The sequence below is a fragment of the Tinamus guttatus genome, unplaced genomic scaffold (assembly GCF_059628265.1).
Source record: "Tinamus guttatus ecotype Peru unplaced genomic scaffold, ASM5962826v1 Tinamus_guttatus_pri_ptg000563l, whole genome shotgun sequence".
In the NCBI taxonomy this organism is placed as follows: domain Eukaryota; kingdom Metazoa; phylum Chordata; class Aves; order Tinamiformes; family Tinamidae; genus Tinamus; species Tinamus guttatus.
In genome coordinates, this window is record NW_028289097.1 from 419,190 (window position 1) to 445,019 (window position 25,830).

The 25,830-nt window shown below is 51.0% G+C and overlaps 2 protein-coding genes across 2 annotated transcripts; both read right to left on the reverse strand.

Annotated features, from left to right (window-relative positions):
- Window positions 1-2,025: 2,025 nt before the first annotated feature.
- TNNT2 (troponin T2, cardiac type) lies at window positions 2,026-12,184 on the reverse strand. The gene is made up of 17 exons (XM_088534533.1): window positions 12,147-12,184; window positions 11,167-11,177; window positions 11,033-11,050; window positions 10,350-10,379; window positions 9,392-9,448; window positions 8,752-8,782; window positions 8,038-8,075; window positions 7,431-7,452; window positions 6,380-6,440; window positions 6,124-6,240; window positions 5,675-5,752; window positions 5,304-5,414; window positions 4,753-4,862; window positions 4,179-4,269; window positions 3,496-3,536; window positions 2,750-2,755; window positions 2,026-2,087 (listed from the first exon to the last, which is right to left on the reverse strand). The coding sequence occupies exons 1-17, from the start codon at window positions 12,182-12,184 to the stop codon at window positions 2,039-2,041; spliced, it is 909 nt and encodes a 302-aa protein (XP_088390659.1). The 3' UTR covers window positions 2,026-2,038.
- A 4,378-nt stretch (window positions 12,185-16,562) lies between these two features.
- LAD1 (ladinin 1) lies at window positions 16,563-25,830 on the reverse strand. The gene is made up of 10 exons (XM_010213472.2): window positions 25,489-25,830; window positions 22,568-22,708; window positions 21,453-21,951; window positions 20,686-20,829; window positions 19,925-19,974; window positions 18,965-19,037; window positions 18,445-18,576; window positions 17,978-18,067; window positions 16,856-16,933; window positions 16,563-16,599 (listed from the first exon to the last, which is right to left on the reverse strand). Exons 1-10 carry the CDS (start codon window positions 25,524-25,526, stop codon window positions 16,594-16,596), a joined length of 1,251 nt encoding a protein of 416 aa, XP_010211774.2. The 5' UTR covers window positions 25,527-25,830; the 3' UTR covers window positions 16,563-16,593.

The window sequence follows — 25,830 nt, forward strand, 5'->3', positions numbered from 1 at the left end:
CTAACCTAACCCTAAACGTAAACCTAACCCTAAACCCTAACCCTAGCCCAAACCCTATCCCTAGCCAAATCCTAAACCCTAACCCTAAACCTAGGCCTAGCCCAATCCCTAACCCTACTCCTAACCCTAGCCCTAACCCTAACGTAACCCTAACCCTGACCCTAGCCCTAAACCTAACCCTAATCCTAACCCTAAGCCTAACCCTAAACCCTAACCCTAACCCTAGACCTAACCCTAGCCCTAGCCTAACCCTAAACCCTAACCCTAAACCTAGGCCTAGCCCTAGCCCTAACCCTAAGCCTAACATAACCCTGACCCAAACCCTAAACCCTAACCCTAGCCCTAATCCTAGCCCTAGCCCTAAACCTAACCGTAATCTAACTCTAACCCTAACCTTACCTTAACCGTAACCCTAACCCCTAAACCTAAACCCTAACTCTAATCGTAGCCCTAGCCCTAATCCTAAACCCTAACCATAACCCTAACCCTAGCCCTAACCTTAGCCCTAGCCCTAACCCTAAAGCTAACCCTAAACCCTAACCCTAACCCATAACCCTAACCTTACCTTAACCATAACCCTAACCCCTAAACCTAAACCCTAACTCTAATCATAGCCCTAGCCCTAATCCTAAACCCTAACCCTAAACCTAACCCTAATGTAACCCTAACCCTCTAACCCTAACCCTAGCCAAACCCTAATCCTAGCCCTAGCCTAACCATAAACCCTAACCCTAAACCTAGGCCTAACCCTAGCCCTAAACCTAACCCTAATCCTAACCCTAAACCCTAACCCTAAACTTAACACTCAACCCTAACTCTAACCCTAATGAAACCGTAACCCTAGCCCTAACCCTAACCTAATCCTAACCCTAACCCTAACCCTAAACCCTAACCTTAGACCTAACCCTAAGCCTAGCCCAAGCCCTAGCCCTAGGCCTAACATAACCGTAACCCTAACCCTAACCCCTAAACCTAACCCTAACCCTAACCACTAACCCCGCACCACTCTGCTCTGTCCAGGCATGTCCTGCCCAAGGAGCAGTGCAGAGCTTAGGAAGGGTTGCAGGGCCAGGCGCCCCGCGCGTGCCGACTCACACCGGCACAGGGAGGTGCGCTTGGGGTGCCGGCCTCGGCGCGTGTGGAGCTGGAGCTGGAGCCAGGCCTGGCGGGGGGCAGCCGTGCTGCAGGAAGCCGGGGACGCCTCTGTGCCCCCGACGGCTGCAGTGCCGCATCCACAGGGTCCTGCCTTTGCCTGCCCAAAATGGGGGGGTTTCAGCCCGAGCTGCATTTTCTGCAGGTCAGATACACCTGTCGAGATACACGGCGGCTCCTTCCATCGCCTCCTGTCATCATTGCAAGCTGTCAGAAACATTCTGAGGAGGCAAACTAAGTCAGCCCAGGCCCCTTTGGGCATCATTCCATCATCCAGGGAGCAGAGGGCTTGGAAAAGACTTGCTGGAAGGTGCCTCTATCCATGCTGCTCCACAGCCCTGATGTGGAGAGGAGTGAGGGGCTCTAATACAGCAGGAACAGAAGTAGCCCGAACTAGGATCACCCCAAACTTCCCCAGGAAACGTTCTTCAGGCCTTGTTATAGAAACCTACCCAGGAACTCAGGTGTGAGAGGCTGCAAGGCCAGACATGTTATTGAGGAAGTCCGAATAATCAGGATACCCAGGTGGCCACCGATGCCCTTGTACCCCAGTGCCAGGAGAGGAGTCTGCAGTTGTGTTTGCCCATTAGAGCATTGCTAGGACTGGTGCCTCTTCGCCCTTGGAGCTTCAACATGGAGACAACATGCACACCCCCTCACCAGTCTCTTTATTTACAGACACAACATCAGCTCGAGGGGTGGGAATGAGAAACAGCACCTCACAAGGACCTGCCACCCTGACAGTGGTGCGACCGCAGCAAGGTCCTTGTCAGGACTGTGCAGGTGAGAGAGGGATGCAGGCTCCGTGACCTAGGGAAACCAGCTGGCTGGCCGAAAGGTAAAATGTCTCTCCATGGCTAAGCCTCACCTTTGCCTTCTAAACCATCTATTTCCACCGGCCACCCACCATGGTCTTCCCCCGGGCAGCCTTTGACCTGGAAGGGAAGCAGAAAGGCATTAGTGAATGTGAAAGGAGAGAAGAGGTGGGCTCCATCTGAGAAGAACTGGGGTCCATGCAGAGGGTCTCATCGGGCCGATCTGTCTCTGGTTGATGCTCACTGCCCACCAGGGACAGAGATCTCCAGGAGCATCTTGCTCAGGTTAGGCCTTGGGACCCAGATTGGCCTGTGCTTTGGGACTGCATGGGAATAAGCTCATGCATTACACCAGGTGCTTCTGAATAACCCCGATTCCCTTCCTATGTTCCTCCCTCTCAGGGATTCCACAGAGAACACATGAAGGATTCAGATCTCTGTCTGCATAGGAATAATAGCAAGTGCACAATCTCTCTCTCAAGTACTAGAATCCACAAGAGCATGTTAGCCACGACTCACTGAACCACTCAACCACCACCAAGGGAAGAGCTGCCCTGCACAACAGTTAGCAGGGAGGAAGAGGAGGTGGGTCAGATGCCTGGTGAAGAACATTTCTGGCCAGACACTTTATCCCAAGAGTCACTGACCCTGCTCTGCCTGCTGCTCACCAGGATTGCCTCCTCCCCTCAGCCCTGCTTCATTTCTAACTTCATTTCAGCCCTGCGTGTCCATGCAGCTCAGCAGTGGGAGACACACAGCACTCATGAAATGCCTGTACTCACCCTTTACTGCAGGAACAGGCCATGTTGGGGCAGAAAAGAAGAAAGACTAAGTGTAAGCAAGAGGGAAACTGCCATCTGGCACACAATGCAGGCTAAACACATATCTTCTGAGCAGACATGGCAGGATGGGATTGTAGGACCAATGTGGGATTGTAGGACCAGGTGCTCCTGATGGTGAGGGGGGGTGGGTTAAATAACAGCCTCTTCCCTGAGAATGCTATGAAATGTCCCCAGATCCTCTGCAAGGGACACAGAGGCAGGATCCCCCTCCTTGCAGAGCTCTGACAGCCCAAGAGATTTCCCTTCCCATACATGTAGGAGCTTCAGGATCTTCTCTGGGATAACGGACAGAGATACCCTCTATGCAAGGACAGGGACTGCTGCAGGCTGACAAGTCCTCTAAAACACTGCGGCTCCACACCAGAGCCTCATGCAGAGATCCAAAGATCTCTGTTCGCAATTCATCCCTAGCAAGACCTGGAGGGAGAAGATGATGGAGTTTGGAGGCAATGGGGGCCCTTAAAGGGAGCAGAGCAGCAGGGACCAAGGCTGCTGGACTAGACCTGCAGGTCCATGAGCAGCAGGTACCAGTGGCACCAGGTATAGGGGCAGGAAGAAAAGCAAGAGGTCTGTGATAGCGACAGACACCAGGAGAAACACAGGGAGGGAATTGTGTCAACCAGGACAGGGCATCTGGAAGGGCAGGAAGAGAGGAGGAAGGATGTCTGGCCTGGCCATTTACTTACACTTTCTGATGATCACTAACGCGGTTTCGGAGAACGTTAATCTGCAAGAGAAACACAGGTGTATGGTGAGGACTGGCAGGATGATTCATCCAGGGATTGGGTGAAGGTGGACCACGGCTCTTTCCCTTCCCTAGGGAGTTCTTGTCTGGCTGCACAGGTTTAAGCACAGGCACCCACGAGCCCCATCCACTACTTCTGGTTCCAAGCCAGGCCAAGGAGCCTCAGGTACTGCCATGGATGATTCTGGGCCTGAGAGAGCTGAGCACCAGAGGACTAGACTACCAGAATACTGGAAACTGCTTAAGGTAAATGCAGTACAGTGAATCAATGCAGTGAAAAACCCATGACAGTGTGAGGGATGTGCCCCCAAGAGCTGGAAGCCACCAGGCCACCACGCAGCCCAGCTCATAAGCTGGGAGCCCTGGCTTTATAGAGCAGGGATTGACTGGAATTCATTTCTTTTCCCCCTAGACTTCCAGATATCCTCCAGCATTTCCTAGATTTATGCCCAGCATTCACTACCTTATTCCTAATGAAAGCACAGGCCTTTTCTTCCGATGCCATCAGCTTTCCTGTGACAGCATCATGAGCCAAACAACCCACTTCATATCCCAAATGGGGAAGCAAAGAGATGGAGGAGATGAGAGTAGAAAGGGTCGCTCAGGGATGCCTTTGGGTCTCACCTCATATTTCTGCCGCTTGAACTTTTCCTGCAGGTCAAATTTTTCAGCCTCCAGATCACGGATGCTTTGCCACAGCTCCTCGGCCGTGTCTCTGTGGGAAGAACTGACTGTTGTGAGTGCACAAAAAAGTGGGGCACGGCACATAGGGTGTCACTGCAAGGGAACAGGGAAATCACCCTCTTCGTGGCATGAACCATATCTCCTCCTCTCCCACTATGGGTCTTTCTGAAGGCTCCTTGACCAGCCAGGCAGTAGCTGGCCAGAAGGTGATGCCAATGTCACACATACGCAGCGCCATGGGTGAGGTAAGGATACACAGGGGACACACAAGTGTCACGCATGTGAGTGTGGCTCCCTCTGATGGCCAGCACCGCCAGCAGCAGCGGTGGCCCTGCAGAGCCACGGGTGTCCATGCCCCGGGTGGGATCTTGTGGCCAATCACCCAGCTGTGCCATCACCCTGCAGTCCATACCGCAAGCCCAGGGCACCCACCCAGACCCGGGCAGTGCTCCAGGGGGTGGGATTTTGAGTGGGGGGCTCCGTCGCAAACGCCCCTCCTGCAGCCCATTCTCACCTTAGCTTGTCTTCACCAAGGTGGTCAATGTTCAGGGGCTTCCGCCGCTCACTGAGGATCTTCTTCTTCTTCTCCCTCTCTGTTTGCTTCTTCCCACCCTTTTTCTCTGTCTGAAGAAATCAGCAATCACAAGGAAGGAAATCTGCCCAATCACCCCTCCTCCTCTCCTCCAGCCCAGCCCCAGCTTCTCCTGTCCCTTCCTGGCTCTACCCCAATGCCCATCCCTTGTTTGGCCTCCAGTGCCCTCTGCTTTTGGGACATGAGAAGCACATGAGTTCAAGGAAATGTTGACAATACTGGACAAGACAACCCTCCACAACCCATCTGGCCCTTTAACAAGTCACCTTTCTGCCCACTCGTGCTTTCCCCTGCTCCTCTTCACCCTTTCCCCATCCCTGGGGCCAAGGTTGGACTCCCCTAGCATGTGGGCTCGCCTGGCATCTGCAAAACGAGGCACTAAACTCAATTTGACCTTCTGACTAGCCCCCAGTTGAGCCCTTCCTGAGGGCACCAGCAGCCTCATACAAATCACCCTTGGGACAGAATGAAACCTTCTGCATGTAGCCTCCAAAATGCAGCATGTTGGAGAAAGCTTTCTTCTTCCGGGCCTCTTCTTCGGCCCTCTTCCTGGCCTCCTCCTCCTCTTTGCGAGCTTTCTCTTCCTGCAAGGGTTAGAAGTGGGTTAGGAGAGGATGGGCAGAGACCTTGGAGACAGGGGCCCTGTGCATCCTGACAGCTCCATTGTGGGACTTGCACTAGAGGAGCTGCCGCAGCAGGGCTGGATGCACAGAGGTGCTCAGCAAGGGAGCATGGCCACAGCTCAGGGATAGGGAATGCCAGACGCTCTGGAATGGTCTGGTGAAGGGCAAAGACAGCCTTGAGGGTGCACTCGATTCACGCTGGCCCCAGGAGACAAACTCACAGCCATGCGGGCTTGGCGCTCCTTCTCCCTCTCACTGCGGATGCGCTGCTGCTCTGCCCTCTCTGCTCGTCGTTGTTCCTGTGGAAGGAAAGGGCATTGGCCTGGGCATGCCAGGGAATTTTCATCCTCTGGAACACATCTCTGACCAGAAGCCAGGCTTTGTGAACCCCAAGGGCAGATATCCTGCTCCCACTTCTTCCAGGGGAGTGCATGGACTGGAGTCCACCATGGAAAGTGCCGGTGGGGCAAGTCTGCAGCATTGCACTAGCCAGACAAGGGAATTTCCAGGTACCAGGACACAAAGACCTGGCTCAGACTTCAGGCCATCTCTTGCAGGGACACAGGATGCCTCAGGTCTTGCTGTCGAGGCTGTGGGGAAAAGATAGTGCCTCTTTGCCCACTGGGGAGAGGGTAGACATAGTGATAAAGGGACAAAGCAGCAAGCATACAATCCTGTCTTTGAGGGACATCAGCTCTTCTTCCTCCTTCTTCCTGCTCTCAAAGTGGGCTTCGATGAGGGCCTGCAGTTCATTCAGGTCCTTTTCCATACGCTTGCGGTGGATATCCTGCACCAGACAAAGGAAAAGTGGAGACTGACATTCGCACAAGTAAAACCTGCTGGAAGTTGCAAGAGCTGATGGGCATGGTGAGGAGGAGGGATAAGAGAGGAACACCCCATGGAATGGACACAGGGGTACTACTCACATCAAAATCCACTCTCTCCCCATCTGGGATTTTAGGGGGCACCAGGTTTGGCATGAAGAGCCTGCAATGAAAGGTGATTAGGAGGGCAGTGAGCCAAGTGGCCTGGGGCAGGATGGGCCTTTCATCTGTGCACTGATGCAGCCAGCCCAGAGCTCTGAGCTTCATGGCCACCAGGGATGCAGAATGAGCATGTTTTGAGGACAGCAAATTAGAGCATGCTAGGTGAAGGCTGCCAGCTGGACAGCCTGGGAGGAAGACCTCTACCATTCCTGGGAAGCACTCCAAGGTGCCTGCATGGCTGGAATAATGCTGCAAGCAGCAGGCAAGTTCGCTGGCCTCGTCTCTTTGCAAGGGGCCCCAGGACTGGCTGCCACTCATATTGCTCACTTGAAAGAGTGTGGAGGAACTATAAGATCCAGCATAACCTGACACACAAGTCACCTCCCTCTCATCACCTACAGCATCGAGGGAGGGCAGGAGACCCTCAGTAGGGGCACATAAAACGTCAATGTATGTATGACAGCTGTATGAGATCACAGCTGAGGTCAGATCTCCTTCCCAAACCACAGCATCCAGGTGCTTTGTGAGAATATTCTAGGTTCCTGGGAATGGCCTGTGGTCCCCTTGCTTCAAGCATCCCTGGTCCTGTCCCAGGGATGCAGGTGCTACAATGCCCCATCCCACTCCAACCATGGCTGGGAGTGCAACGGGAAGGAGAAATCCTGGCCATGCCAAGGGCTATATCCCAGGGTGTGTGGAGGAGGACACAAATGTGTTCTAGCTGCAAAGTGGGATTGTAGCTGGACTTTTTCCAACAAACACATAAAATGCTTCAAAAGTGCCAGTCATGATCCATTCTCAGGATTCCCTTCATATTCCCTATTTGTCTATGTGTTCCTCTCTATTTTTTTTACCTATACTTTTGTGTTTCTGAGGCCTCAATATCCCTTTACAGATCTCAGTGGTACTAAGCACATCACAGAGCCTCTAACCTAGCACCAGAAAACTCATAATTCACACCTGGAAATGGAGAAAATGCACCAACACTTACTTGGGCTTTGGTTTCAATTCACCTGCAAGTCCACAGGAACCAGAGAGAAAGAGAGCATTAGTGGAACAGAGGCATTTGCTTTCACACTTCAACCCAAAGCCCAAAAAACTGACCCAAGCTGCCTCTTTCCTGGCAGCACAGGCTATCACCCTCCTGTGGAAATGTACATGTGGAGACATCCAGCTTTGAGAAATGTGCCAAGTTCTGGGATACCCACTTTGCTGAGGGGGGTCCAGAGCACCCTCTCTCCCAAGATTTGGCAATTTTGCAGGTCACTTGATGGGCAGGTCCCATCCCAGCTGCCTGCTCAGGCCAGGTAAGCCAGCCTGCAAGCACAGATGGAGCTCAAGGCAATTGTCCAGCTCACCAGTGTCCTGCTGGTCTCTCTGCTCGGATCCCCAATGCAGGTGGGAGCCCCAGCATTCCTGGGACTCGTGATCTGCCAGGGCTCGGCCCAGGCAGGAGCAGTGACACCCCCAGCCTGTCTTGAGCCCCGTTCCAGCTGAGCTCTCCTTTCTCAGCTGTCAAACTAAGCAGAGGACTATGGTGATGGGTGTAGGGACACTCTTCTCCCCTCACCCCCCCAAAATGAGGATGGATACTTCACCTTCCTCAGGCTCCTGCTCTCCTTCCCCCTCTCCACCTGTGGAAAACATGGTGTTTTGGCTCCAGAAGACCATTCCTGATGTCCATCCAGACCAAGCATGGCAGCAGGGCAGTTCAGACAGGTTGTTCCCCCCTACCCCATGCTTATTCTCTCTGGAAAACCCATGAAGGAGTCTAGGGCTTTGGAAAAGATCTTCATGGTTTCTGTGGGAGGTGACCCAGCTGCCAGGACTCCAAACTGAGGTTTCAGGGCAGATCTGGCCTCAATAGGATCTGAGGATCCCGATTTGAGGTGAGCAGGAGTGTTGAGGGGCTCCAGGATGAGTGGGGCTGGAGCAGATCCCTTATGGATGTTGCTTTCCCCCAAACAGGCTGAGAGCACCTCAAAACCCCTCAGAAAGAAAATGGACACCTTGCAAGAACTCAGGCTGGAAAAGTAGGAGCACTGCCCTTTCCTTCTTCATTTTGGGTGAATTTTTTTAAGGTAGGCAGCACAAAGTTATCATTCTTGCCTCCTGCAGGCCCTCTGTTGCCCTACAAGACTGGCAAAAGAAGGGGCCAAGGGCAGTTCTACTGCGTTTGCTTCAGGTTCGCTATTATAATCATCAGTGAATTTGACCCTGAAAATCTTCATGATAAGGAGCTAACATCCTGTGGGTGTGGGATCAGGACTGAAATGGCCAAAAATGGTCCCTTCTCCACTCCTGCTATATCTTCTCCTGGTGCCTTATTTTCATCATCTTGTTCTGTTTCAAAAGCAATAGGGAGAATACAGTAAGAGCATCCACAGACATGTTCTACCACATCCCCATCCAGCATGAAGGGGTCCCAGCACCCTGCCTTCCCCACCATGTTTTCCACATCAGATCTGATCCTGCCCCACCAGAATTTTCAGATCTGGGACATACATGAGATAAATTCAGTTTACCCCAAAGAAGTTTCATGAAGTCCAGAGCTCTTGTGTGGATGTGTCTGTGAGACACATCCAAGCATGACAACACCAGTGGATTTCCCAGTTTGAGGAAAAGGTGACCTCTTATTGAAACAGGCTTACCTCTCTTTTGGCACTACTTCATTGTAGCAGACATGAACATTTTGGAAGCAAGTCAATCAGCAGAGAACAGTTATCCTCATGCTTGTGCACCCAAAGATCTCGACATTTGGTAGGATAAGGAGAGGACAGCTCAGTTTTGCCGCAGAAAAACGGGAAAGCAAAGCTTTCTCTTGTGACCTGCTGTCACAAGCAACATGGGGCCATCTCAACCCATGCTTTGCAGCACAAGAGGGAGAGCTAGCACCCCAGCAAAGGGCAGCAGCTTTTTGGAGCCAGCTGAGCCATGGAAGCCACCACACACCTTCTTCCTTGGTTTCTTCCGTTTCCTCTTCCACTTCCTCTACCTGTTCTTCCTGATCTGTGGGATAACGGGCAGTGTGAGTCCCACAGCTGGAGCTCCCTCTGGCTCCCTACAGACTCAAGCAACAGGACAGGCTGCTGCATTGAGCCAACCATGGACAAACCCAGGAGAGAGGCTCAGAAGTGGAGGTAGACACAGGAGAGAAAGAAAAAAAAAAGACAGTTCAGAAAGGAAAGGAGCCTAACTTTTAATCATGGGCTGGTCTGTGTGCTTAGGTAGGGAAATTTATTTATTTATATTTTTATATATGCACCTTCTAGGCTAGTCCCTGGCTCCCTCTCCTACTCTATGTGCACCTCTGCACTGCCACACACTCAGGTACTACAGAGTGAAAGGACCAGGCACCATCCAGGGCTGCTCTTGCAGAAATCCCCACTATACAGAGATACTAAATCAAAATACCCTCCTCCTCAGACCACAGGGCAGGGTGGGAGCAATTCCTCTTGCTGTCCTGTATCCAGCAAAAACAAGCCCTGCCGGCATTAGAGAAGGTGCCTTCAGCTGTTCTCCGTCCTATTTATGATGCTGATGGAGCATCTTTTCCACTGGAGGGAGCAGTATCCTCACAAGAGTCCTCCACCAGCCAGAGTGATGCTGGGACCCGCAAGGTCTGGGAGGCCCTGAAGAATCCTTCCCATATCCCAGGAGAAAGAAAAAGAAAGAAGGCACAACAAACAAGCTGTGGGCACATTTGCTTCAAGAAGGAAAAGTAGAAAACACAGAAACTGAAGCAGATGGGCATAGCACAGCACAGCATGAAAGTGGAATGCAACGAGCAACATAGAAGTGGAAGAATGAAAGAAAAGCATTTCCCAAACAGGGAAAGGCAAAAGGACATGACAACTCACAACATATTTAGCACAGCAGCAGAGACATTAAATAAAGGTGTAATAACTACCATCTTCTTCCTCTATCCATTCTTCCTCTTCTCAGCCAGGGAGGAGTGAAAGGAATAAGTGGAAAGGTTAGTCAGATGTTATAAAGCTGTGGAGTCTACTATGGTACGCAGTGAGATGAGGACTCTGGTATTGCACGGTTTTCTCTCGTGCTGCTTTTTTGCTTTTAACACTGTGGATATTTTGCCGTGCAGTAGCCCAGGCCATCTCGCAGGGCTCTGAAGCACTAAAAGCTTTAAAGCTTTGCTCAGCAAGGCCCACAGTGCAGCCCAGCTCAGCATGCACAGCCCAGCTGAAGTGTCAGAGCTGCTGAATGCACAGCAAGATTTGCTTCCTCATCAGACTGAAGCAGTTGGAAATTTATGCTTGAGCATAACTAACAAATTCAGCTGAGGCTCCAGTTTTAGGTAGAACCTAAAACTGTGGCATTTAGGAATAAGCAGCAAAAATCTGAGTCTGCATTTCTATCGCCTCTTCCCTGTTCACTTTTGGGTTTTGATAAAAGAACTCCCAAGAACATCTGGGCTCCACCTGAAACATCACTGGGAACCATATGGAACGTGATTTCATAGACCATTTCTGCTCATGATTTATCCATTGCAGTCAAAAAACTTACCACCACAAACCACTCACGCAAAAGACTGAACCAACAGCTATAGTCTCTTGGTCCTTGTAAAAGACCTACCTTCTTCAACATATTCCTCTTCATAGAGCACACATGTGCAGGGGAGAGAGAAGGCAAAGAACGTATAAGTTATTGAAGTTGTTCTAATCATTTCCCAGTTTCAGCCTCCACGTGACTGCAGATGCTCCTCTTACCTTCCTGCTCCCTGCAAAACACAATGCAAAGTTAAATTGATCCACTGAGCTAAACTGACCAGTAGTCCAAAAGGGAATTAGGAATTCCTTCAAGAGTGGATCAACCTTTTCCACAGAAACGGGCAATGGAATTGTGGCAGACCGGTGTGTTGCAAGCAGTAATGTGATAGAGGGAGAGGGAAAGACCCAAGTCATCCTGCAGGCTAGGATGCCAGGAGCTGAAGTGATTGACTTGCACTTTGACACTGGTCACTGTTTCGCAGCATTAACTTCTTTGAGAAGATCAAGTGACTATGGCCCGCAGCTCTAGACCCAAGATATCCCATGTCCTGCCTTAGCCCCCAACTCCTTTCCTGCCTTTGGATGAGCTGCACAATCCGTCCTTTCGTGTGCACAGGGAATACCAGATATGGGGGACAGACCCATTGATGAGATATGGGAGGCTGTGGGAGCGCTGAGAAAGAGGCAAAGGATTCAATCAAATCTACTTTTTGACCTGGCAGATGAGAAAAACCAGGAGCTTTGTTCAGGCTGGCTCCTATAGCCACACAGCTCCAATGTGGAGCTCCTTCTCTCTGGGGCACAGGCAGTGCCCTCTCATCCCAGCAGTTCCTATTGCTCCCAAACTCAGACCTCCTTGTAGGAGGCTCTAAGGTGGAACTAGGACCCCCACAAGCAACGGAATGATGAACTTGTCCTTTTCCCAGCTTTGTCTCACCAATTTAGATGACATCACTTTTAGTGGATTGTCCCCTTGCTGCTTTTGTATGCATACAGCTCCTAATGCAAAACTGCCACTGCAGGGAACCTCAACACTAGCTCAGCAGAGGAGCAGGCAGGCACAGGAAAGGCTCCCAAAGTGAGACAGAGTAAAAAACAGAGCTGATGCACCATGAATGGCACCTACAAGGGGAGCTGCAACCCTGTGGAAAGGCAGGAATAAGGAGGGGATAAAAGATGTTTAGAAACATGGCACTTACTCTTCGTATTCTTCAACAATCTCTTCAGAGTCCGACATGACTGGTTATCTAGCAGAATTCAAGGCAGATTGGAAAGAGTGAATGTCAGGAGCTGAGACAAGGGCAAACACCCCCTGTACTGTGGAACCTCCCCAGAGTGTTTCTTGACGTGAGCTGTCCCCAGCCAGGCTGTGGTATCTCAGCTGAGATAAAACCCCCTTTCCCTTCCCTCCTGTCCCAGGATCAAGCTCAGCTCAAATAAGAACCGGGAGATTAGACACACTTTCATGCAACACTGATAACTCTGGAGTGGTGTCCAGGACACATAGCCTCGCCAAAGTGACCACAGGGTGTTGGATTGCTCAGAGCATGGGAAAAGAACCCAATTACAAAGCTCAACTTGCTTTGCTTCCCTTAACATTTGTAGCCTGGTTGGGATACAGAGATTTGCCCTGTTATCTCAAATTTACAGCCCTGAAAAGCCAAAAACATGAGATGTCAGTAGAAAATCCTACTCCAGCCCTTGCAGAGCAGAGAGTGCCCTGGGCTCTGCTATAGCATCATTATTCTTGTCTCTGATTCTGAGCTGCTGAAGGATACTGGATTAGTTACATCTTCCTCCCATACCTTTGCTTCTTCTTCTTCTTCTGCAAGGACAGGAAAGCACCTTGCAAGTTCCTCAGTCACAAAATACCACAGAAATGACAGATCTGGCTTTGAATAAGATCTCAGTCACCTTAAATCCTCTTTCCTCCACTCCATCTGGGCCTTGTCTTAAGTAAGAGCACACCTGAATCTACTCAGAGTTTAATTATTTCCAAAACCTGGGATCGAGCATGGCATTTACTAAATATGAGGTTCAGTCTTGTAACAGCATCACAAAATACCCAGGAAAAGAGACAGGGCTGGTGACAGAAGTGGATTTAACAGAAGCTGCTAAAGCTAAATCTTTATCTAGATTTAGATAAAGTGGGAATCAGTCACAGCCCGATTTAGTAATAGAGTTAATAATTGGTTTTAGGAGTGCAGCTAGAGAGGTAGAAATGGCCATGCTCCTCTTCCCAGAATGTCTGTGTCCTTCCCAACCACGCTCAGGTGGACTCCAACACGACATCTACTCATCATCCCACACCTGTCCAGCTTCCCCGCTGATGCTGCATCACCAGCTCCCTCCTTTATGGCTCTGCAGCCCATGTCTGAGCACTGCTTAAAGCCTCGTCACACTCTCACCACCGCTCACATTCATGCCAAACCTGGGCAAAGTGGAGATGCAGCAGGACAGTTTAAGGCAGTTCTAGAAATAACTTCCATGTGCTAAACCACCTGTTCCCTGAGCAGCTCCGCTTCACATCTCCTCTTATCAGATGTCTGGGAGCAACTGGTCCTGGCTGCATCTGTTCAGCATTTATTACTCGTGATGGGTGGGACAGGCCTCATGATCACTTACTAAAGATGCTGACCGCCTGAATCCGCAATGGGAATGTGCAGGCACGGGAAAGCTGCATTGCAGTATGAGTGCCTTTGCACACTGAGCTCTGTAAGAACCTCACTTCAGAGCCATGACTCAGACTGTGCTTTCTGGAGACAAATGATGTCAGGACTCATTCTCATCTGCCTTGGTTCTCCACCTGCATTTTCCATCATCATTTCAGACTTTTCCTTCTCTGCAACAGATCTTAGCCTTGGTTCTAAGCACTCAAGACTTGATGTGATCTTGGCACAAGGGTGTAGATTCTCTCCAAGCCGGCGTAGTACAAACACATATTTGTGAAAATATATTTCTACACTTCCCTTCACATCCCCTTTCATACATCCCCACAGAGCAATTACTGACAAACAGCAGGAAAACAGGACTGCTAAGCAAATACATAAGAAAAGCTAACGTTATACGGCAAAGGGACTCTTAAGAGTTATTTATCTACCCTAGAAACAGGTTAAATCTCTGGATTAAAGCTATAAAACCTTGTTCTTAGGGAGGTAATAGAAAGGAGCAGATATATTACAGAGTTACAGAGCAAACATTACTGATGGTAAGTAATCTCCCATTATCAGCTGTGGGTTAAATAGTGCAAATATCCTCCCCCTCCTCCAAATCCCCTGCTCTACAAGCCTGGGGCAGGCTGCTCCCTCCTCTAGTGTGAGTTTTAATCCCCCATAGTTCACAGTCCCTGCTTTCCTCCAGGCTGGCCATGATCTCCAGTGTCACATCAATCCCTCCAGCATTGGTCACCTCACTGCTGTCCCACACGGCCAGGTCAGGTCACACACACAAGTCTCCTGCCTCTAATCCACCCTGGCTGACAGGAAACCAAGGGCCATCACATCCATCCTATCTCACCCAAAAGCACAGGGAACAGGGACCTTTATCAGGTGTCCCCAGCACTGTGGCAACCAGGATCCTTCTCAGCCACCTTGGCATGAACCAGGGGTAACTTGAACGCAGCAAGATGCATTGCAAGCAAAAAACCCACTGAAGAGGGTACTGATGCTCTATCTGAGGACATGCCTTGGTGGCAGAAGGACAGTCACTCATCCAAGCAGAATCATGGCCAGTAACTGCAAGCCAAATCCTTCTCAGGTGTTTAGCCGCCGCTCTTTCATAGCAGCGACTGAGCATCTTTAGGCACGAGCAGACGCGCTCTCCCCGCCTGGCGCCCTTACCTCTCCCCCGGGGTGCAGGTGAGATCCCACGGAGCCCACTGGAAGCTGGCGGGCGTCTGAGAAATGCTCTTGGGAAGCAGGAGGCTTTAAGGGGGCTCCAGAGCCCACCCCCGGACGGGCAGCGCCGGGAGGAATGTGCCCGGCGCCCAGCGAGGAATGCAACACTTGTGAGCTGCTATTTTGGCAGCCACAGCCATGGCCCCCTCTACAGCTCCCTCTTCCCCCCCTCGGGAGCCCATATAAGCCCAAGCTATTGTGCAGCCTCAGAGATTGGCTATTTTAAACCCGCCAGACCAAGATACGCAAGTGCTCGAGGGGCTGACACAAGCCAGGCAGCTGTCACTTTCTAGGGTTGGGGACGCTGATAAGTGAGTGCTCCCACAAGTGGAGGTCTGGACCCTCTGCTATAGCCCAACCACCAGCTAACGCTCAGCCTCCACACTGCTCCCAAGAAGCTGTAGCACAACGGCATGGGTCACACCAAGCTGGATGCTCCACCAGGATGGTTTCTCGGGAGCTCCCAGACACATGTGTCTTGGCTCTGTCCACCAAGACTGCTTGGTCTGCACAGCACTGACACCAGCACAGGTGGGTTTTGCCTTTGTCCCTTGCCAGAACAGGTGGGTTTTGCCTTTGTCCCTTGCCAGAGGAAAGGAAGCACCTTTCCTTTTCCCAGAGCTGGAGTACGCCAAGCAGGAGCATCTTAAAAAGAATCTTTTTATTATTATTATTAGAAAACAATATAATGAATGGAGGAAAACAGGTCCTCTTCAAAGCCTTACAAGCAAGATTAAGTTTAGGGTGAACAATAGAGTCCCACACTGAATTTAGACACTGCAGTAGCTGCTAGAGGCACAGCCCTAGCCCACGGCCTGGTCCCTGCACGAGGACCTGAGCATCATTTCATGTGCTGGCCTCAAGAGAGCACCTCATGTCCACTGATGGCAGCTGTTCCCAGGCAGGCTCAGCAGGCCAAACAGGCAGGAACCAGGTAACTTTGGGTCCCCATAGCCAAGGATAAATGGTTCCTGAGGAGTGGTGAGAGGGAAGATAAAGTTTGCAGGGGTCTTGCACTCCACTAGGCCCAGGACTGGACCTGTAAACAGGTCATGGCTATTCCACCCTCCTCAGAAAGGTTCACTGCTTGTAGGGGGCAGGAAATGAGGGGGGTAGGATGGAGGAGGGCAAACCTCCTTCTCCTGCTGAACTGTTGCTGGAGTGGAGCACCAGGGCCATCAGGTCTACCTCCCTCCATGAAACATTTTCAAATTAAGCCTTTACAAGCAGCTTTCATCTGTGGCTGCGTCTCCTCCAGCAGTCACAGCCCGGGAGAAAGGTTTCATCTGCCTGGTCCCCCACCTTCACCCCACATGAGGCTGCCACCAGACAGGGACAACATGGTCTGCAGCTACAACTGCCCTGGCCAGGCAGCCTCTCACCCACCACCAGGACCTTGCTGCAAGGGACGTGTTAGTTCACCCTTTGCAAGCAGAGTTATGGGGCACATTCCAGGAGCAAAACACCGGAGTATTGTGGGGAGACGGGGCTGGACTCTGCCTTCAGCATCTGCAAAGGGCCTCAAGGCCTGGATATTCACAGACAGGCAGCGGGGGGAAGACTGGAGGCACAGGAATAGTCTTCCAGCCTTCCTTCCCAGCCCACAAGCAGGGGACCCCTGGCCACCCCTGGGATCCACCCCACATGGCGTGCAGGGGACTCTCGTGGCAGTGGGCTGCTGGGTGATGGGTATGGCCGGGTTTTGTTCTTCAGAGCAAAAGATCATCTTTTCCCAGATCATCTCATACTGTTACAGCTGGAAAAGAAACCAAAAACAAAACAAACAAAAAAAATCAGTGAGTTTGGGTCTGAAGCTGCAGTCCCCAGAGGCAGCTGCTTTAACCAGGACTGCATATGCCCCAAACAAGAGTGACTGATCACTTGAATTACAACATGTCCCATTTCTCTTCCTCTCCCAGATCAGACACGTTTCGCCCTTATGTCTGCCCTCAGTGGCTCCCCCTCCTACTGACTGTCCCATGCACCAGTTCTCAGAGCAGCTTCACACGTACCTTGGTGTCCCCAGAGGAGTCTCTGGGCTGCTTTACCCAGACGTCACGCTTTATCAGGCTGTTTACTCTCCTGATGTCCTGCAAATAGGAGAATCATAAGTGGCACAAGTGGTTTTTATTTTCCATGTATCATGCAGGATTGCCTTGGCGTGACCTGAACCAGACCTCTGCAGCATATGTGCTCCTGGTAAATCAATGAGCCTTGAGCTCCTGCCCCTGGTAGATCTGTTTCCTCAAAATCAAAGCACAGCTCCAACTCCTAGACATGGATGGTGGCGGATCAGTGCTGTAGGAAGAACCCGTAAAAGAGGTGCAGGCTTCACCCTGGAGTGACTCTGGGAGTGAACCACTTCCTAGCAGACACAGAGCTAACACAGCCTCCTAGTACAGACACGTTTGGGCAGCTCTGATCCCCGCATTTCCGCACTGGGGGTGCCTGGACTTGCCTTCTTCAGTTGCAAGGCTGGGCTGGAGCTGCCCATCCTGGAATCTGCACCCAGGCAGGACACTCTGTGCTACAAACGGTGGCAAAAAACCAGCGTATCCTTGTAAGGGGTGACCTCTGCCCAGCTCTACAAGGGCTGGAGTCCATGCTGGATCTCTCCTTTCCAAGCACAGAAAATTACCTGGAGTTCAAAAAGTCTCCTGCCTGATTCATGCTTGGAGTCCATGTGCCCGGAACAGCACTAGCAGCACTGACTCCTCTCAGCTGAGCATTTTGCACCCTCTGATGCCGAACACCCTACTTTGGGGGGCCAGAATCTGCACAGGGAGGCTTCCTCATGCTCTGGGAGATGAACACAGATGGTGCCTGGATCAGGGCATGCTCCCTCCTTATCCTACCAAGGGCTGCGGCAGCTACCTCGAAGGCTTCTGGGTCAAGATCAGAGCACAGCAACAAGCAGAGCCCTGGCATCTCCCCATGGTGGTCCTGAAACACCTGAACCAGCTGAACAACAGGCAGAACCTGTCCTTCGGAGAAGGCTGCAACCCTGGCAAAGCTCCCTCAAACCTTTTAATGAGTGTGACTGCTCATTCTCACCGGGTCTGGGCTGTCCCTGCTGCTCCCAGGGACCTGTCCCTGCCAGGGCTCTTCCCCAGGATGTCAGCACAAGCTGGTACCTTGCTCTTTTCCTCCTTGCTGGGCTCCTGTGCTTGGCTGATCCACAGATTAATGCGGGATGTCACCGATCCCTGGATCTTCAGGTTGTCCTGTGGCACAGAGAGGAACCAGGGTTACAGCACCAGGTCTCTGGTTGCACGAACACAGCCCAAGGCAGTGTCCAGGACACAGGGAGTCTAAGCAAAACTGCAACAGGCAGAAACCAGCCTACACCTTGGCTACATCCCAGCTTTTCAAATGCCAGTGCATTGGCACTAACCCACACACTGCCAAAATGCCGTTTCAGTGGCCGTGCCCTAGGCCAGCCCTCCCCAGCACTGTGCAAGAAGGTCCCAGCTCCCATCCCTGGCTGTATTGGGACAGCCCACTGGACTGTGCATTGGGTATCCAAACAGGGGGTGCTTGCCATGACATAGGACCCTGTTGTGGAAAGGACATGCAGGAAAGTCCTGACTCCTGGTCTTACCTTCCTGACAGCAAGGGGCTCCGCTTTGGTAGGAGCAGTCATCTCAAAGAAGTTGCGCTTGCTGGCCACCCCTTCTGAGGACAGCGTGAGGTTTTTCTGAACGGTTAGAGATGATTTTGCCAACTCTGATCGCTAGGAGGAGAGACGGGTGTGAGCAGGAGTTGTGCTGCACCCAGGCAGTCTGCCCTGGGGAGCATCATACTCCATCAAAAAACAAAGTCCTCCTCCCTGCACATCCACATATTCATGGCTTTGCCCCACTGCTCCTCACAATAGGACCATGCACTGACCTCACTACCCTCTTCAAGTGATGTCTGCCTCCTGCTCCTAAAACCCTGAGGCCAATCTTTTTATTTATTTCTTTATTTTTGACTGGGACAGTTTTGCTCAGCCCCATCTGGTTCTTTGTCTCAGCGCAGCCCCCAGCTCTCTTATTACCCTTTCAGCTCTGGACAACCTCTTTCCCTCTCCTTATGCATCTCTCTCATGTTGGTCCAGCTCTAAGGAGAGTTTTCGATACCTGCACGGCTGAGTTGTACTTTTCCAGTTTCTCTTCAATAGTGGTGCTGTTTCCTGGGATTCTCAGACTCACACTAAAAAAAATAAAATAAAAGGACAGGAGAGAGTTAAATACAGACCCCAAGGTCTGTGATGCAGCCCATGGTCCTGGGGGACTCAGCTTGCCAGGAGGAAACCTAGTCCAACCCAGGTTCCCAAGTAAACCAAGGCAGCTCCTTCCCTGCCAGTGACAGAGATATCTGGGTTTCACCACCTTGCTAGGACCCACTCTGTACTCTGCAAAACTGTGTTTAGCTCCTCAGTTTACCTATTCGTCATCACAGCCAGGTCTGAACTATGTCTTCAATCACACAGAGGTCAGGAAAGCTCTGCCCATAGCCAGCAAAGCCTTGCTCACCTGCTGCACAAAGGTGGGAGAGAGCATCCTACTCACAGCATTCAGACCTGAGCCCTCAGTTCCTCAAAAGGTTCTAACTCAGCAGTCCAAACTCTGCCACAGAGATGTGGAGGATCACTTGATCAAAAAAGGTTTAGGCTGGAAGCAGCCTCCAAAGGTCTCTGGTCCAACCTGCTCCGGGCATGGCCCATTCCAAAGCCAGACCAGGTTCCTCTGGGCCTTTAAAGCTGACTTTCAAATATCTGCAAGGATGGCACTGCACTGCTCTCAATACTCCACTGCTCCTAACAGTGCAGCTGCCACCACCGAAGCTACATCAACCAAGAGACCTTGGGGACAAGCTGGAGGATCCTCTATGGCTGCAGTCTTTATGGTGGTCATTGGTCTGTGCTCTCAACATTATTGCCTGGTCATCCGGGCACCATGGGGACCAATGTCCAGCAGAGCTTCTCTAGGGCTTTCACTAGAACGGTGCCAGGTCCTGTTCCCTCCTCCTCCCTTTGAAAACTGGGGATGACAATCCCTGCCCAGCAAAGCCTGAGCAATGTAAACAGAGCTGCTGACCTCCTTGTGAGAGGGCTCTGATTTTCTTCTCTCTCTTTTCTTGAGATCACCTGCAAGACAGAGAAAAACAGAGATACAGAAGCAGTTCTTTGTCACAGAAAAAAAACGTGGGAGAAAGTGGGTCAGATCTCCTATCTCCAGGCAACCTCAGTTTTCATCTAGAGAAAAATCTCACATTAAAGATGTCCAGAATGAAGATATTTTGCAATGTTCTCTTATGCCCCTCAAAATACTATAAAATTCAGTTAAACTATAAAAGAGAGGACCTCAACAACACTATTGCTCTTTCCAGCCTCTCTAAGTAGTTAATTCCAGAGAACTTTGGCTTGATTAGAGTTGAAGAAATTCCCAGGAATGTAACAAGGAAGAGGAGGGAAGATGGATTTTATTTTGATCCTGTTTTCTCAGAGAAGATAGAAATGCCAGAGGGTGGATGATGGTTCTTGTGATTCTTTGGGAAGTCCAAGGACAAGCGAGTTCTGTTCTTTCAGCATTTCCCACAAGCTTCCATGGCAGCACAAGGTATATGAACATGAGCTTGTCCACAGACACAGTTATTTGAGTCAGACAAGAAGAGGGAAACAGGAGAAAGACTGAAGGAGAGCTGCAGTGTCCAGATCCGGGATGGAGTGTTAACTCACTTTTGGGAACAAGCCCTGCCAACATTGCCTAGAGATCTAAGCAGCACTTCCTTGATAAGAGCTGAAGACATTGCCTTCTCTGACATTACGAGAATCTTTTCCACTTGCTTTAGCTCTTACCCGGAATGAGACAGTTCTTGGGCTGCTTCGTCTGATAGAGCTGCTATAGGTGACACGAGTTGAAGAAGCTTCTGACTTTTCTGCAGGTTCATCTTGGGTAGGAATCCTCTGTGTTGCTTCCTTTGGAATACTCCTGGGTGGATGCTAAGCGAAAAACAGACATGATGCAACCATGCAGAATTTGCAAGGAAGTTTCAGGCCCAGGAATCTGAGCAGACAGGGAAGACTCTGGTTTGGTGGCAGGATCCTGATACTCCAGACCTCAGCTGTCTCAATCAGATATGTGAAACCCTCAGCCAAACCCTGCGGGAAACTGATAGAGGCTTCCTCGAGAAAGTCATCTAATAGTACATGCAATGAGGAGAGCAGTGGGAGAGCAGTGGAGGCAGTGGGACCCTGTCCCTGGTGCCACCTCATCCTTCTTCCAGATCAAGTGCAGAACACACTCCAACTATCCATCCAGGCAATGCATACCTTCTCCCTCGCGGATGCTGTTTGGCCCATGACATCAAGAAGCCCCCCAGTGCTCAGATATCAAGAGCACATTCATCAAAAGCACACAGATTGTTTTTCCTTCCTGATACTTTTGACTTTTGGCTTTCTGGCTTTTTGACTTTCTGACTTTTTGACTTTCTGTTCTCTCATAGCACTTGGGACTTCACAACAGAGTCACCTCTTTCCCTCCCCCTTCTAGGGCTGGAAAACAAGAAAGGGTTCACTTGTGGTGGGGAGCCACAAGTGCCACCTCCTTTCCAAGTCCTTCTCACCTGCTCACCAGGAGACAAGGTCACCACCGAGACTGTCTTCTCCTCTGTGCTGCGGTTTCCTCCTCCCGTCAAGGTCTTCACTTCGCAGGGCCTGCTCCTCTGCTCCTGCACTGTCTGAAGCTGCTGCTTCCCTACCTCACTCCTCTGGTCCCTCTGCTGTGTACCCGTGGCCTGTCCCTCTTTGTCCTGGAGCCGTCCCCTTGTTATCACCTTCCTCTCCGAGACTGGCTCCGGGTGCTGGTCTCCTGATGGTTCCTCTCTGGCCTTGGCTGCATCCTGACCCAGCTTTCCAACCAGGACATTCTCCTGCCCCCCAGGCTGTTGCAGCCCTGCACTGCTCACTCCTGTCCCCGGCTCCTGTTGTTCCTTCTTCTCTCTCGGCTTTTCAGGAATTGCCACTGGGGGCCTTGTCCGCCTCCCTTCTTGGGTCTTCAGCACGCCCAAGAGCTTGTGCTCTTCCGCTTCCTCTGGAGACACTGCCTTCACCTGGGTCTGAGGCCTGAAGAACAGAGACAAGAAGAAGAAAGAAGAAAAAAAAAGTAATAAATATTTATGTTGCATCTGAGCAAAAATGCAGGACAAAAATAATATTTTAACTTTTTTAATGCTGAATGTAAAATAACCTGTGAAAACCTCAGCATGCTGGGGTGCAAAAGGGTGGTCTGTTATCCTGCAGGTTAGGTCATGGGCCACCTTCCTAGTTCAGCACAGGTTATGCAACATCTGGGCAAGGTTTGCAGGAGACAGGAGGGTGACTGGCCCACGTCTGGAGATGGGAGTTTGCTCTTACCTGCTCACACTGCCTCCTTGGCACCGCCAGCACCACACCTGAGCTCAACCTTAGTACTGACTCACCATGGCATACTGCAGGATGTGACTGTAGGTGAGATCCATGCTTGAGTCTACCAGAAACATACCCCTCTTCTGTTCTACCTGCGAAACTCATCTGTCTGCTCCAAAAGCATCTTTGCATCCCCTGGGCTTCCTCCAGCTCAGTCCACTCACACTGAGGACAGGCTCTCCCTGACTGCAGTAACTTTGGCCAAGAAAAACATGGCAGCAAGTGCCTGCAGGCAGCATCATGTGCAAGTTAATGCTAACGGGACTCCACACACCTGCTGGGAGCTAGATTGACTTCTTTTGAAGGACTAGGAGGGTCTTCATCTGTTGATGTGGAGGACAGCAAGCTCCGATGTCTTCGCCGACGTTCCCTTTGCTGCTCCTCTTCATCCTCAAGGGTCCTCTGCCTGGCCAGGCTGTTTGGGATGAAACACAACATCATGGGGAGGTTCAGTGTCCTGGACATGGAGGCAATCCCAGAGAAAGGAGGCTGCTATATCCTGGGTGGCAGCACACCATCAGGCAAGGGACCAGGCCTTGAGGGAGGTTGTTGTGCCCCAGCAGCCTTGCAGCACTGCTCAGGGCTGGAAAAGAGGGACAGGTCACCTGGCCAGCACAAACCAGGTGTTGCAAAGCTGCCTCGCTCCACCCAGCTGAGACAGGCATTTCCCAACACCAGCGCTTGACTTTACAACTCCTGATTCCTTCTGCTAGAAAGAGCATTCACTGAAAAGGAATCTCTACATTAAGCAAGCTTTTCTGCAGAAGGGTGTTTAACCTGTAAAGCAGCAAGGCTAGGATGGTGTTTTCCCAGCCAGGAGCGGCAGATCACCAGGGTCTGGCTCCAGAGCAGGACCTTGGATGGAGGCATGACAGAGCATGGACCCTTCCTCAACCCCTGTCATCCCTTCTCTTCTCAGCACTGCATTCCCACCATCCACTCTACTCCAGCCATCTCTTCAGGAGAGCGCAGCACAAATTTGGGGGTTTCTCAATGGAAAAAACACATAGCAAATTTTACTGACCCCTCTTGGTGTCTTAGGTCTGGAGCCAGGACTCCAGTTTCATACCAGCTCAAGGTTTCCTTTGAATTTGACTTTTAAGAATGTGAAATTCAGAGCAGGCTCAGACCTGTGGTATCACTAATGTCACTGTAGATACAGTGACTCGCAGTCTGGTTACAAGTTACTGTGTAATAAAATCTCGGTCATAAATTAAACCACATTACCTCCTGCTCTTCCTGGTCTATGGAGGTGGAGGAGAGTGAAAGGATAAGAAAATCAGGGCAGAAAGTAAAGGGGGAAAGTTGCACACCACAGGGAAAACTCAGCATATCAGCTCGCTGCCAGTGGCCAGACCCACCACCCTTGGCCATCAGAGGATCCCCAGGGTGATCCTCAATGCCAGATCTTGCAGCAAGGATATGGAAGGATGGACTGAGGAGCTGCCCCAGAGCCTAAGGGAGTCACTGGACTTCGTTAGCACCCCAGACCTGCTCTTGTCCTGACAAGGGACCCTCCTCGTTCAGCTCCATGTGTCTTTACTGGCAGCTGTTGCCTCTGTGGGCCTTAGCCTGTGAATATTTATATATGGCTTATCTGCATCGGAAAGGCGGCACGGCTTTGTTTGCATGGCACACCATGATGTCCCAGCAAGACGCACTGTGGCTGTCATGCCACGCACAGATTCCCATGGGGAAGGGGATGTAGACACAGAGGTGCTTCCACAAGTGCCGTGTCTCATGCTATAACGGTATGGAGCACTCTGCTTTATGCCAGAGCCAATTGCTTCCTTGTTTTGCATGAACAGGCTTCTTCCAAAACAGAAATGAGATTTTCCTGCTTTGGATTCTTTGGACTCCTTCAGAGGCAGCATTATCATCATGCAGTTTCTCACTATAAGTAATTAAGTAATCTACACACTGGGCTACGGATTTGTTTTGCCAATGCTTCCCTCCTCTTTTCCAAGAGGGATTTATTTTTCATTGTCTTATCCTTTTTAACATCAAAGAGATGAATAAGAAAAGATTTTACACCTCCTCCCCCCTTGTCCTCTCCTGCCCTGTTAATTATTAGTGCTCAGATGGTTGACATTTATGCTGTTTTAGTTAACATTGTCCCTTCTAAGGAAAGAACAGAAATTGCCTTTCTGGGTTATAAAACAACCGGAATGCTGGATCCTGCTAGAGCTACATTCAGGTGAGGTCAGGGTTAAAGCATGGCTTGGACAACCCAGGTCTGTATGTCTTTTGGATACAACCTCTGTGCAACAGAGTCTCACGTCATTCCCACTTCCCAGCTGTTTGTGGAGAACAGCTTAGTAGCATGGTGGCAATGGAGATGAGCGATTAAATTGGCAAAACTACAGCTGTTTTGGGGGTCCTTATGGGCATCCTGTGTCACAGCAAAGCCATTGCATGCACTCAAAGTATGATTTGGGTCGTGTCTTCCACAAGAACATGGTTGTGTTCGCTCACATTCCCTGTCTGCACAGTCAGGAACCAAGGTCAAAGCCACTTTCCCTGTCCCTGCAACAGGTTGGGAAAGAATTCCAGGTCATGGAGGCTTCAAGGTAGCCACAGACACCTCTGAATCAGTCAGCAATGCCCAGGAGCCTCCCCTGCCCAGATTCTGACCTGATCTCTGCCACCCAAAAGCTCTTTTTAGGAAAGGCCGAGTGGTTACAGCGATCGTTCAGAGACTGCAGATGAATCAGGGCTTACTCAGCATCAGATGGACAGAAGCTGCAACCCTCCCTCCCAGGCATGGAGCCATCCCAGTGGGATCACACACTCCTGTGCTGCATGGACACAGGGTGAGCGCAGAACCCTGCAGCCAGCTCCAGAGCCAGCCTGGAGGCAGAGAGCCCAGTTGCCTCTCTAGACCAGAAACAAAGCAAAGGCCAAAGACACGTTTCCACCATGGTTTTCCTATTCAGACATGAGCATCCAGCTTCCCCAGGCAGCAGAAATGAGACTGCCTCTGATCTTGCCCACGCATGAGAAACTGCAGCAACGATGAAGCACCCGGCAGGACTAGCACCACCTCCGCCTCTGCAAGCAACCCCCCGGCACCGCCGCTGCCCCTTGCTCTGCACCAGCTTCAACACTTCTCATCCTCCCTTGCCTAAGGCTTGTGACGCCTGGAGCCCACCTCAAGCCAGTAGAAAGGGTTAAGCATTAAGCCACAGCACCTACCTGGAGAGATCAGACCAGTTCCTTCTGTTAAAAGACATTCTTCCTTTCCGCAAGTTTCAGAGGGCTCCAAAAACTTGCACGAGCATCAAGGCCAACGCATGCACGAATCCCCAGGGATCTGCACTCCTCGGAGACTCTGCGCCCCAAGGAAGGAGGGACTCCCTCCAAGGTTATTTCCCTGTGCACCTTTACCCTGCCTTGCAACCCATTTACCACTGGGCTGCATCACATGGTCTCTTATCTACCTTGACAGAGGCAAGGCTGTAATTTGCCGACTAGCAGCGCCGGGCGAAAGACGCCCTACCCAGGAGTGCCACGCAAAAGCAAATCACTCTTTGCTGC